The sequence below is a fragment of the Bos mutus genome, chromosome 24, assembly GCF_027580195.1.
Source record: "Bos mutus isolate GX-2022 chromosome 24, NWIPB_WYAK_1.1, whole genome shotgun sequence".
NCBI classification, from domain to species: Eukaryota; Metazoa; Chordata; class Mammalia; order Artiodactyla; family Bovidae; genus Bos; species Bos mutus.
Window position 1 is genome coordinate 57717888 of NC_091640.1, and position 13934 is coordinate 57731821.

General features: G+C 52.2%; 1 protein-coding gene across 1 annotated transcript in view; it reads right to left on the bottom strand.

Moving 5' to 3' along the window:
- Positions 1-406: 406 nt before the first annotated feature.
- ALPK2 (alpha kinase 2) overlaps positions 407-13934 on the bottom strand; it is a 132317-nt gene continuing 118789 nt past the window's right edge. The window contains 1 exon segment of the mRNA XM_070361602.1: positions 407-1276. Within this exon segment, the coding sequence (XP_070217703.1) occupies positions 1060-1276 (217 nt within the window). The 3' untranslated portion in view covers positions 407-1059.

A 13934-nucleotide genomic window follows, 5' to 3' on the forward strand; every position in this document is an offset into this window, starting at 1 on the left:
TCATACACTTAAAACGGCTCTATAAATAGTCTGTAGTTAGTAACAACATGCTGCTGGGGCCTGAGGCGTTCTCACTCCGGGCTGAGAGAGCTGTCTTCAGAGCATCTCCTCTTGCCCAATGGGGTCAGCGGGAGCCATTCCGCTCCAAGTTGGGCAGGACCCAGACTGGCAGCAAGGAGCCCCCTTGCCACCCCGCCCCCACGCCGAGAACGAGCCGGAGGCGCTAGAACCCTGTGAGCTTGTGTACCCCAGCCGGGATTTGTACGCATCTTCTAGAAAAATCCCACATAGGGCAGGCAGCCCTTGGATTTAGAGAGCAAGGTAGAAAGCACATTAACCTGGAAGCAGTGCTTATAAGAACAGGGAGAAAACACAGATGAAAATAGTTTGTGCTCCAGTAGACATATTAGGAAAGTACTAAATTACTAATCCTGGGGAAAGGCGAAATACAGCACAAATTCTGAAGAACAAGTGTCTGGGTGAATACATGCATCTTACACTTTGTATCTAAAGATGAGTTTAATTAAACAGAACGTTATAACGGGATGTGTGAGTGCTGATGGGAAATGGCCTGACGTTTCGAAAGCCCCCTCCAGCTACAACAGCATCGTCTCCATCAGCGCGACAGCTCGACCCAGTGACGGAGTTCACGTTTCCTGTCGATGTAGCAGTTGGATGCATCTGGAATCCTCGAGGTTAGAAGGCGGTTGGCGAGGGACAGGGCTGTGGGCAGAGTCTGCAGGGGAACGAGTCTGCCACACGGCAATCACGGCGACACACAGACAGACACATAACGTGAGGGCGTGCAAAGGCCACAAACAGGACCTCTTTGCGACTGACAGTGGGTCCAGTCTCCCGTAAGTCTGGTCGCCAAGCCGGCTCTGAAACCATCTCAGGGAAGACAGCAGGTGATGGTTTTGGAAGCAGCTCGGAGAACAGGCGGTAGGAAAAAGACGGTCGCGTCACGCTGCAGGCTGTGCGTTCCCTCCAGGGTGTTTTCAGATTTCTCCCCACGAGGCTGTGTGCTGCCAGCCAGTGACCATTAGTTAATGGGAGACGTTAGCTTTTCTTTTCTGCCAGGCTCCCGGAGGCCGCCTTCTTCACGGCTGTGGTGCCGGGCTGAATCTTACTCCGCCCGATGCTTGGCTTCTTCTGCTTCTGGCTGTTGTCCTGAAGCGACTTCAACCCCAGCATTTTACAGTACTTATTACACTGGTGAAGGGCTTTAAACTGATCGATGAAGGTCATGGAACAGTTGCCTTTAAATCCTTTGTACCTGTGAGTTTGGGTGGAAGGAAACAATTCTTTAAAAAAAAAAATCAGGACCCTTCACCAGTATTAAAAGAAACATTTCAACGGGGAAACTCATGGTGTGCAGAAAATATATTTTATTTCTGTGTGCATGTGTACTGAGTCACTTCAGTCGTGTCCGACTCCTTGCGACCCCGTGGACTGCAGCCCACCACTCCTCTGGCCGTGGAATTCTGCGGGCAAGCAGACTGGAGTGGGTTGCTATGCCCTCCCTCCCGGGGATCCTCCCAGTCCAGGGATCGAACCTGCGGCTCTTAAGTCTCCTGCACTGGCAGACAGGTTCTTTACCACTAGCGCCACCTGGGAAGCCCATATTTATTCCCACCCTGGGCCAGAATGGCCAACGGCTGACATGACTATTAATAGAAAAAACAAAACCTGTGCGGTGAAGTAAAGACCGCAAGCCGTTGGCGTGGGCAGTAAAGACCGAAGATTGTGACGAGACGGATGTCCTAGGGGCTGACCGTTCTGTTGTGTCAGCATCTTTAAGATTTTAATTGGAGGATAATTGCTCTTCAATGGTGTGCTGGTTGCTGCCGTTGGACACCAATCAGCCGTGAGCATATGCTTATCCCCCCTCCCTCCCACCCCCATCCTCCCCTCCAGGTCATCAGAGGGCACGGAGCTGAGGTCACCGAGCTGAGCGGCAGCTTCCCACGAGCTCTTTCACAGGCGACAGTGTACACATGTCTGTGCTGCGCGCTCTGTCCGTCCCACCCTCTCCTCCCCTGCTGTGTCCACAAGTCCACGCTCCACATCTGAGTCTCTCTACTCCTGCCCTGCAGCTAGGTTCATCAGTGCCGTTTTTCCAGATTCCATACAGAGCCCTTTGCTTTTTAATCAAAGTGACCAGTGCTGGGCCATCCCCATAAAAATCTGAAAATCTCTTGGTGATCTGAATCATCCCTCCATCCCACCCGGAGGTTCTGAATGAAGCCATCTTGGAACTCGGGCTGGAAGAAATTGAATTTAGACCCTGGAGAAGGAAATGGCAAGCCGCTCCAGTATTCTTGCCTGCAGAATCCCATGGACAGAGAAGCCTGGCATGCTACTGTCCATTGGGTCACAAGAGTCGGACACAACTTAGTGACTAAACCACCAACCAACTTGTCACTGAAGGAGTGCAGGCCGGGCGGCCAGCCCAAGACAACAGAGCAAGTGGGTATGGCCCTCGGAGTCTCCCCGCCGCAGACGGGCGCTCTCCTGCAATGCTGCGCCTTCTCCCTGGGAGGAGAAGAACCTGCGCCTTTGTGTCTGGCGGCTCCCAGAGGGACCATGCTAGCCTCCAGCCTGGGGTGGTCTTGGGGCTCTTCCTTTTAGCTGGGACATTTCATATTCAAATCAAAGACTATGCTCTCACAACTCGATCGTGGGGGGTGAGTGTCCTCCTGGATGGACAAGTCCCCAGGCCCCCACAGACCCCGAAGATCCAGCAAGAAAGTGGGCTGAAGGGCTGCTGAGAGGAGGACGAAAGGAGAAAATCCACACAAACCACCCAGGGCAGTGCATGACATGAGAGGATGCTATTCCATTGATGGCGGCCAGGCTGTGTTATAATTGTCAGTGTTCTAACTGGTGCAGCTGGTGGGGGCTTTGTGTGGAGGCGATGCTGGAGCTGAGATGGAAAGATCTGAGATTTGCTGAGGGAGGCAGGGGCGTGGGTGGCATAGCAGACCATCGACAATTTGCAGGGCCCAGCGCAAACTGAGAACACGGGTTCCCTGGGCAGTAATTAAGACTTTGAAGATGGCAGCAGCGGAATGTGTGTTAAATGAAGCTCGGCGCCCCTCTGAGTGTGGGGACTTGCACAACTGCACAGGCTGCCTGCCTAGGGAACTGGTCCTGCTGGGTGTGAGTGAGTTCTGGCCGAGTTTGATTAATCGGGCCAAACACAGATCGGCAGAAGGAAGCCTGCAAGGGCTGGCTTCGTGCTGAGTCTGTAGCTAATACGATTCAAGAAGCTGGGCCTCCTTCATTTGCGGGCAGAAACCACAAAGGGCAACAAACGTGAAATGAATGGGCTGGGATGGTGCGTTCTTCCCCAGGACATCCAAGCTGGGTTTTAAGCTGTTCGGGGCATGAGAGGTTTCTTTTTATTTCTGAAGCTGAAGCATCAGTGAGTCGTTCCATCCAGCCTGCCCCTTCTTCTTCCCTGTGGGGGGACCGGTTCTTCCCCGCCTCCCTGGGGGCCCACAGTCTATTTTCTTGTGACAAATGACTCAGTTTTTAAAAGCCAAGCTCCTCCATTGGAAGGAAAGTCAGCCCAAGACAGGTGCTGACTCTAGCCGGGTAGGAAAAAAAAATGCCACTGCCAACCATGTCATCCGGCCTGAGTTTCCACGGCGCCTGAACATCCATCCCCTGGAGGGACGCAAGGCCCCCTGGACCTGTGACTGTCAGATGGGTTGCTTGTCTCATGCTGATAAACTGAGCTTCCCAAACTGGGATGATCAAAGCCAAGGGCAGCTTCCCTCGTTAAGCACGTTGGAAACAAGTCGCAGCCATCTGTCTAAGGCTGTCTCGAGGCTTGCTTGTAAACACTGACAACACCTACTCTCTGCAGAGAAGAATCACTAATTCATACCGTGACCTCCCAGAGAATTCGCTAGTCGCTTCAGCCCACCCTGGCAGCCACGTGTGTGATGCTGTGTAACGAGCAAGCCCTTACAGCTACATAGGGGTTCCCACCTCTGAAATGGGAGACGGCTGAGTCTGAACAAAGAAGCTGCACTTCTGGGCAGCCCGGCTCTGTCGGCCTTCTAGAGTAGCCCCTGGGAGCCCAGCTATCTTCCCAGGAATGTCTAACCTTCTTTAGAGTCCTCGGGGAAAGTTGGAGTAGGAAGCAGAGATGGAGGCTGATTTTATTTGCAGAAGGCCACGTGCAGGCAGGGCACGACTCTAGAGTGAAAACAGCTTTGCTCCACCAAAGAGCCCCTTACTCAGCCCCAGATCCTTTCAAGCCCCAGCTTGAGTGCATGTCTGTGGAGCCTCCCTGGCCCTCTGACACCATGAGACGACATCTCTCCAAATTTTCCTTCTATCTCTGTGAGAACTACAACCAGTTCTCAGAATTCAGGGTACACCTTTCTGTGTACAGACTCTGATCTCTCCCAGGACACTAGTTTATGCTCAGAATACCTGTCCAGTGGAGGCTTTCCAATAAAGGTCCAGGGGACGGATGAATGGATGCTGGCCCCATCCTCAGAGCTAACTGACCTCAGCCCAGGGCATCTCCAGATCGCATTGCTAAACTTCCCATTCTCTCTCCACCTAATTTTGGACCCCCACCTGGGCCTCCCGGGTAATAGAGGATGTCCCACCCCTAGCCATCTCAGTTCATCTATTTTTGCTGCCTAGCATCTGCAGGATTAAAAGCCTGTCTCCTTTCACAATTTGGTCTCTATTTCAGCCAGGGACGCTGGGCTTCTATTTGACCTCTTATTCTCTCAGACGTAGTTTTTTATGAGAAAAATAAGCAAAATAAAAAAAATAAATAAGACTTAGTTGCTTAGGGGAAAAATAGGGCCACATTCTTTGTGTTTTAGACTGCTGAACCCAGAGTTTTTCAAAGGACACGAGTTCAATCACTGCAAGGAGCTATACACCCAAGAGGTAGGAAGTACAGGCTCCTCTGCTTGGGGTCCACCTGGCAGGCCACGTGTGCCAAACGCCCCCCTCAGCACTGGGGGCCACACCTCTCTCATCACGACAGCTCCCCTGTCAGGTCCCCGGGGCAGACACTCACCACTGCTGTTCTTACTGGGTGGATGTAGTGGGGTAAACAGTATCCCCCAAGGTCATGTCCTTCCTAGAACCTCAGGATGGAGCTTTATTCAGAAACAGTGGCATCGCAGATGCCATTAAGATAAGGTCATTCCGGGGAAGAGAGGGACCTTGATCCAATATTCCTGGTGTCTACTGAGAAGATAGAGACACACTGGGAGAGCAGCAAGGGGACAAGGCAGGCAGAGGTGGGGGCCGCACGTCTACAAGCCAAGGGATGCCAAGGACAGCAAGACTCTGGACCAAGGAGAGAGGAGGGGACACTCTCCCTCAGGGCTCCGGAGAAACCAGTGCGGCCGATGCCCGATTCTCAGCTTTCAGCCTTCAGAGCCGGGAAAGGATGCACTTCTATTGTTTTAAGCTCCCTGGTGTGTGGTTGACTCGTTACAGAAGCCAAGGAACCTAACACAAAGGAAACAATAACCACCTGCATTTGAGAACTCTCTCACTCATTTCTACTTTTAGACACCTTAGTCCTATTGCATTTTATTAACTGAATCTTTTTTATCCTTATCCTCAAATCAGTATAATTTTCTAGTCCGTCACTTTAACTCATCCATCTTCTCTCATGATCTCCAGGCGTGGAACTATTAATTTATTCTGCTGAACACCATCCGATAGAGTCTTTTCTTAAATATCTTGACCCTTGGACGGAAGTGGGGCATAAAGATCACTCAAGGGCCGTGTTCACGTGCTGGTTTGGATTCAGTAGGCCTGGGGTGGGGTCCGAAATCCCGTGTATCTATTAATGCAGCTCTGAGCTCCCACTGATGCCATTGGTTCCTGTGGAGGAGCAGGAGATCAACTAAGGCGCGGATGGTCTCGTGTCGTCCTCAACTTCAGAAACGTCTTTAAATCGGAACCGACCTCTTTCACTCCTGACATTTCATTCCTGACATTTCCTCATAAACATTACTGTCATGACCCACTTCCAGAGGAGCTAGGAAGCTGTTTATTTCTGTGTCCTGCCTGTACCCCACACAGCCTTATCCCGCGCTTCACCATTTAGTAATGTGTTGGCCGTGGGTCTGTCATGAAGGGCTCTTACCATGTTGAGCTGTGTTCCCTGGACACCCACTTTGGCAAGAGTTTCTTTTTAATCATGAAGGATACCGAATTTTATCAAATGCTTTTTCTGCATCTATGACCGTGTGTCTTTTGTCTGACACTGACTCGTTTGCATATGTTGAGCCATGCTTGTGACCCTGGAATGACCCCAACTTGATCATGGTGCCTGATCCTCCTGACAGCTTGTGGGATTTGCTCGGCTAGCATTTTGTTGAGTGTTACACAGATTAGTTCAACACTTCCTATGCGTGGGAATCATGCTAGGCTGACTTCCTGCTTAAAAACAATTCCTCTTTCCTCTCATGTTGATTATGGATGGTGCAGCCTTCCAGGCTCATACCAAGTTGACAGCAGAGCCGGCTTCTCCTCCAACTTAGCAGGACTTCCCTGTGCAATTTTCTGCCTCCAGACGCCTGGAGACAGGAGAGGGGTGGAGCCAAGCTGCAGAAACCGCCACCCCTGCTGCAGGAAAGAAATCAAGGTTCTTGTCGGGCTTAATAAAGGACTCGTCTAAAGACGATTTGGCGAGACAAGAAAAACCTACAGAGAATTCCCACAGGTTGGTAACCCCTTTAGAAGCCAGCCAGAGCTATTTATAACAGAGGCTTTAGTTTGACAGCCTTTCTGAAGAAGGGTTTAATTTTTAAGGAACAGCTAGGAGGACATGATGGAGAAGGAAACGGCACCCCGCTCCAGTGTTCTTGCTTGGAGAATCCCGTGGACAGAGGAGCCTGGCGGGCTGCTGTCTATGGGGTCGCACAGAGTCGGACATGACTGAAGCGACTTAGCAGCAGCAGGAGGACATGACATGCAGGCTGAGGATGTAGGGAGAGAACTGAAATAAACCCCAGTTGGAGGCAGGGGAGCGTCTGTGTGTGAAATGAAACCAGGGCTGGGTGTACAAACAGGCAGAACAGACTGTCGCCCGCGGGTAAAAGGAGGGACACCAGGGGGCGCCCACGGGAACCATCTAGCAATGCCCGCTGCTCCATCAACACCCTCCGTGTCTTCATGAGTGTTCCTGTGCTTCTCACTAGGGGGCGCCCACGGGAACCACCTAGCGATGCCCGCTGCGGCATCAACACCCTCCGTGTCTTCATGAGTGTTCCTGTGCTTCTTCACTGGGCAACAGCTGCATGGCAGACACTGCAGGGGTTAAACAGGATTAAATAAAGGGTCGCGGCTCTTTTCCAGAAAGCTGGCTATTTTGCATAGGAAACGGAAGTGTGAACAAATAAAAAAATATTATGCTGTGATACAGGGCTACGTAAGGCAGGGATACGATTTTCCCTCCATTGCCTGGTGGGTCCTAAGCCTGTCGCGGAGGACTAACAGCTCTGGCCTTATCTGGCGAGGGGATGGGTGAAAGTTCAGAGAATGTTCTGAGCAAAAGCAGCCATCCTACGGAGATTTGAGGCCAGAAGCCACTCGTAGAAGGTCATAAGCCACACTACCTTTTTCATCCTGTGAGTAGTCAGTGCTTCCCAAAGTATGTTCCTAGAGTCTCACAAGATGCTTTAAAAAAAATCTGTGGTGTAAATATTATGAAAAATGCCATATAATCGCTCCCCTTGCCTCCTTGGGCACTCGAACTACACATCAGCTCTTTAAAGACTCTGTGAAGGAAGTCTCACACTAAAGAAACTACCTTTATTTATCCAAGTCGGGGTTTCCCCAAATTATTTGACAATGGCAATCTGTGAAAAACGCTGCTGTAAAACTCCTGGTTTCTTTGAGGGTGCGGATGGGTGGCTCAGCTGGTAAAGAATCAGCCTGCAATGTGGGAGACTGGGGTTCGATCCCTGGGTCGAGAAGATCCCCTGGAGAAGGGAAAGGCTCCCCACTCCGGTTTTCTTGGGCTTCCCTGGTGGCTCAGACGGTAAAGAATCTACCTGCAATGCAGGAGACCTGGGTTCCATCCCTGGGTCTGGAAGATCCCCTGGAGGAGGGCATGGCAACCCACTCCAGTATTCTTGCCTGGAGAATCCCACGGACAGAGGAGCCTGGTGGGCTATAATCCATGGGGTCACAAAGAGTCGGACACAACTGAGCGACTAAGCACAGCGCACACCCACGTGTAACAGAGCCGAACCGTTTCCCAGGCGTTGCATTCTGCACTGCTCTCCAAGCTGCCCTCTTTCCTCCAGACCTCAGCACCCAGCCCCACAAACACCTCGTCCAGCCACCCAGTCCCCCGCCTGTCAGAGCCTCCAGGGGTCATTCCTGCTTCTCGTGGGCCCGGGGCCTCCCATGGCCTCCGAGCTGTCCCTGAGCTCACGGCCACACAGACGGGAAGGCCCCACGCCCCTGGGAACACAGGCCGGCTGCTTTCCTAGGGGCTGCCCCGCGTGCCTGCTGCCCTTCTGGCGCCTCCGCAGCCTCCCTCGGGCCGCTGCTGGAGCAAGAGCCATGCTGCCTCCATGGAAACCAGCCCGGGCACTGTCTCCCCTGACACCCAACCCCGGCTAGGGGGAAAGCTGAACGCGCAGAGGGGAAAGGGGGCTACAGCCACCCCCCATCTGGTTCTCTGCTGCTGGTGGGGCCGGCAAGCAGCCGCGCTCATGAGGTGCCTGTGCGGAAGGGCTTCGTGGGGCAGGCCCTGGAGCCCTCCAGGGTGGGGATCCTCTCCTCCCCGCGTCCTCCGCTCGGCCCGCGTTCTGCAACTCGCCCCCCCACCTCCAGGCGCCTTCCCTGAGGCCTTCAGACCCACTCACACCCCACGCCTCTTTCCAAAGGCAGCTCCCTCCTCCACCCCCGAAACTGGAGCCGCATCACTGCTGTTTGCTTAGACCTTTCAGGAGACACCGGGAGTTCCTTCCAGACAGTCCTGGTCTTCACCCAGCCCTATTGGCCCAGGCACTGTGACCCCAGCTCTCTTAGCCATCACCTCCTCCTTGTTCATCACAAGCATCCCCCACTGATCTGCGGGGGTGATCTCAAGTCCAATCTCTCCAGATCTTTCCGTGCAGACTTGTCTTTGCATCTGGAAATGACAAGGTGTGCTCCTCCGGTCCTCAGTTGGGGGAGCGGGCAGTGGGGTAACTAGCGAGCAGACCCAGGGAGTGGGAGGAGCCCTCTGCTCCAATTCCAGTCACTCCGTGGTCCTTTACAAGGTTTTGGGGGGAGGCTGCTGGACTGCCAACGTTATTGCCTCTCTGTGGATGCTAGGTCCTCCTAGCTGACTTCTCAGCCCAGGAGACTCTCAACACACACTAGGAGCACTGCTCGTGCTGACACTGGCAAAAAAAAAAATTGTGAAAATAGGTGTTCCTGTCGGGCCTCCAGGCCACCTTGATGGCAAGGACTGGCCGAATAGGTCAGACGCTGGCCACCTAGCTCTGCTACATAAGGGCTTGATCGGATTTGAGACGGGATTCAGGCTGCTTTCCAGAGAAGGAGACCACGGTGGCAGGACCCGACGGCAGGTGTCTGGTATCCAGGGCGTGTGAAAGTGCCTTTATCAGGCCCCTTAGGCCTGGGAGGCTGGTCCTCTGAAGCCTGGCACCGGGGAGTCTGCTAGAATGCTGGGATCTACAGCAACGCGGCCTGCTGCGCAGAGCACCGAGAGGTCAGGGGAGTCTGACCTGAGCCCGTTGTTCCTCCCCTCCTGGCAGACTCACGCGTTGTATTAAAGAGTCTGCCCAGAGTCACCACACACACACATATATGCAGCACATGATGTGCACACACACACACACACACACACACACACATGCAGCACATGGCCCCACACCCACGTGACCACACCCTCAAGCCTGTTCTAAGCGTTTCTCCAGTATCAGAGCCCACCTCCTTCCGCCCACAAGTTCATTTCAGCCCTTCCTCCCCAGGCACCAGGGTGTCTTGGGATTCAGTCTGGGTTAAGCTCCCCCAGGTGGCACCACCCCCAATGCAGGGCTCCCCAGGGGCTGCTCTTGGCTGGAGGGCAGAGGGCTTTTTCTGGAACTCAGCTGATTGAGTGTAGGAGTCTGTGCTGATTTTTCAGGCTCATGGGGCGTCACACTGACACCAGGAGGGCCTGGTTCCCTAAGGGAACTGCCCTCACGGTGCGTCCGCCGTGATTCAGGGGCCTTGTGCCCCCACGGCTGCCCCTCTGCAAGAACGAGCCGTTCATGATTCTGCCCAGCCCTGGCTCCCGGGTCAGGGACTCTGACACACGCTACGATCCTGTGGGCCTGACACTGGCCGACAGCCTGGTGGCCACAGAGAGGGAGTTGTCTGTGCCTATTTATAGTGACCCTAGTTTAATTCAAGGCTCACTGCCTCCGAAGAAATCTGTCCAGGGTACTTTTCTTTGTCTTTCACCAACACGAAGCGGACTTTGGGGCAGAGATTACAGAGGACAAAAGCTTGGCTCTGACGCCCTCTGCTGGCTGGATGGCAATATTGCCTTCTCCCCAGAAACTGGGCGGACCAGGCCAGGTGTGCGTTTGCAGGACCCACTGAGACAGCTGCGGCTCTGTTCCCAACAGGTGTTGGTTTACACCGACTTTGATTTGATTAGGTTAAATTTCCGAGTCTTATATTACGGAATTAGGCATTTTTCCTTCTCGCCCTTCAGAGAACTCTAAATGGCTGGGCAATTTTCAAATCAGAAATATGTTCGACAGTGGGGTTAGTATCTTTGGTCTTCCTAGAAGATGGATTATTAGATGTTGAAGCAATCCGACTTGCCACACGTTGTGACATGAAGTTTTGGTACTCAACATTGCTGAAGGAGTGTGGGGGTATGAAGTATTCCAGAATATGCCACGCTTCAGTGTTAAGGATCATACCACCAGGTAAAGTCGCATTGGAATAAGTCATGATGGTCCCCTATTTTCTTTTGTAATATTATAAGCGATCTTAAAATAGTCTCACACCTCCTGGCAGCCTGGTGTTCTTTTCAACGTGATTAAAAGAACACATGTAATGATGCCCACACGGAGCACTGCTTCTCAGGGTAGGGGCGCCTGTCCCCAGGCTTCAGTAGAGCAGGCCAACTGGCCGTCTCCTGCACGGATGCAGGAAGCCAGCCCTGGGGGCTTGCTAAGAATAAAGAGGAGATGCCTGGCCACATCTCCTATTCTCTGGAGCCTCTGACACCCGCCAGGCTCCCCAGCCTTTCTCTCCCCGGTTCGAGATTGTGTCCCACACGTCCCCACACATCTCCTGTCTGTTTACGCTGTCTTTGTGCTTGAAACCCTTCCCCAAATCTCTTGCATTGACTGCCCAGACTTCCTTCTGCAGCTCTGACTTTTCCTTGAGTTCCTTCAGCAGAATCTTGCCTCCTGGCCCTAGGGACCCCTTGCAGCCTGTGATCAGGCGGCCCCCTTTCCCTGCACCTCCTGCTCTGTCCTTGGGAAGAAAGAAGACGGGATGGACACAGCCCCCAGGGACCTCCAAAGAGACCTCCCAAACCCTACGCCTTGTACTCTGATCAGAGAAGATTCCTCTTTTGTTAGTTTTTTCAAGCTGAGCTAAGAAACATTTCTTTAGAGAGAAAAAAAAAGTGACTGCAAAAGTTTAAATAAAAGGTTTTTAAAGACACAATGGACAAGATGATCTAATACCCCTAATAGCTAATATTTCTCAGACATTTCAGAATTCCCTTCTCTCCCACCCTCTTTTCAGGGAGGAGGCAATAAGTAACACTTAGGAGACAACGTTTTGCACTGGGTGCCAGCTCTCGGCTCTAATGGGTGCTGGGCAGCTGTCCCAGGCCAGATAAGTCACATTAGAGCTGAGAACAAAACCAAAGGGATTGGATTTCTTTTTTAAATTACGAGAAAAAAAAAAAATATGGTCCAGGTTCCTGGAAGTTGTTAACATGCTTTTTAAAAGACATCTTAAATCATCACTCTTATGCTTGTCTTAGTCTTTGAAACTTCTTGGGCAGGTTTCTGCTTTGTTTTCATGGAAAGTGGCTCCAAATAATGGTATGGAATTTGCCTACTCTTAAGTCAGGCTGGGGCATGAGCCGAGGAAGGAGGCCAGTGTTTATCAAGCACGTGCTGAGCCTCAGGGACGGGATGCAGATGAGCTGGGGGATTCTCAGGACCAGCCTGGGTCCCCATCTGTGCCTCAGTGGCTTTGAGAACGTCAGGGCTCAAGTCCACAGAGCCGGTGAGACAAGAAAGCAGGTCTGTGTGACGCCTGGATCTGCCATATCCTACAAAGGACATGATGCCTGTGAAGGAAAGCTCTAACTTGGGAAATTCTTCTGAGGTCCAGGAAAATCTCTTTGTAAATAAATAAATAAATAAATAGGGGCACCACACATTTTCTAAGTGGGGAAACTTGCTCAGGACAAATAACTAGACAGGATGCAAGGATGGCAGGCATGAAACGATACTGTCCTGGGCAAACCAAGATGCCCTGTTGCCCCTTCCATCATGTGGGCCAAATGTCTATGACGCCAAGAAGCAAGGTTACCAACAGGAGAATCAGAAGTAGGTGGCAGGACCAAGAGCTGAACCCAAGTCTTTAAAAAAAAAAAAAATCCCTGCCCTCACTACATCATACCCACCCCCCACGACATACGCTCTTGACAAGCCCACGGCCAGGACCCACATCCCTGACTCGTAGACACGGCTCTGGTCAGCAGCGGGGGTGCAGCATGGAGATCGTTCTACCGCAAAACGCTATTATCCTGAGCAGGGACATGGTCAAGCTGCATCTTCGTTCTAAAGCCAGATTAAAAGCTTCTGCGTGGTTGCTGAGAACTTCATGAAGCAGACTTGTTGATCTGGAGGTTAGAAGAGTGTTCCCCTTTCTACTTTTCGCAAATCCCTTCTTCTCTCCATCCTTCATATACTAATTGAAAATTGTATTTGTTAAAGGACTGCCGATGCCAGTGGTCTGAAATCACCAGAAAGCCCAAGTAAACACGTTGCTCCCAGCTGTAGGAGACTGAGCTACGCCAATCATGCTGTTCTATTGTGTGTGTTTCTGATGCTTTGAGATCTGCAGCTTTGCAGGCAGGGGCGGCTCCCCCTGCCAGGGTCAGCCAATTCCTAGAGACAACGACTGGCCTTCTAGAACACCTCGCGTAGGCCAGCTAACCAACCTGCAGCCCACTCCCACCATCCGCTCTACCGGGTCTCACACTCTGGGCCCCCTGCCCCAGTCACCACAGGGCAGGCAGCGGACAGCGCCACTCAGCCCCACACCCCAGAGCCTCCCGGAAACTTACAGACGACTCAATTCCAAGCTCTCGCCCAGGTTTTCCCCTCCCCTCCTTCTGCCTGACTGACCCTGGGGCCTCCCTGTGGTGCTCCCCACCATGGTCTGGCAAGCCCCTTCCTCTTAGGAACTGAGTAACAAACTCTTTTCAGTGGCGACTATCTCCTGATCTGTCAGCTTCGTCATGCCCGAACCATAGAAGAGCCTCCATTGTAAAACACAAGCCACCCCTAAAACTCACTTGCCCCCACCCCATTTCCCCCTTCTTACAAATAATCCTAGTCCACGGGGACATCAGCAGTGGGAGAAAGCCCAGCAGTTCCAACCCAGAGTTCTGTTTTCACAAAGGAGCACAGATAGACAGCTTTCTCCTTACTGGTGTCAAGCAAAGCAGAGAAAAGAGACCGTTTTTTCAAGAGACACCCCAGTAAAACATGATCTTAGGGCCACCTGGGCACTGCTCACCCCATAGTAAGCAAAGCGATACCCGAAGTTAGGAAATCAACACCATTGATAACAACCAGAGTCATCAATCATAGCCCTTCCATAGTCATCTGCCCTTTAATCAACCATGGGAGTTTGGGCGCTGCCTAAAATACTAAGTATTT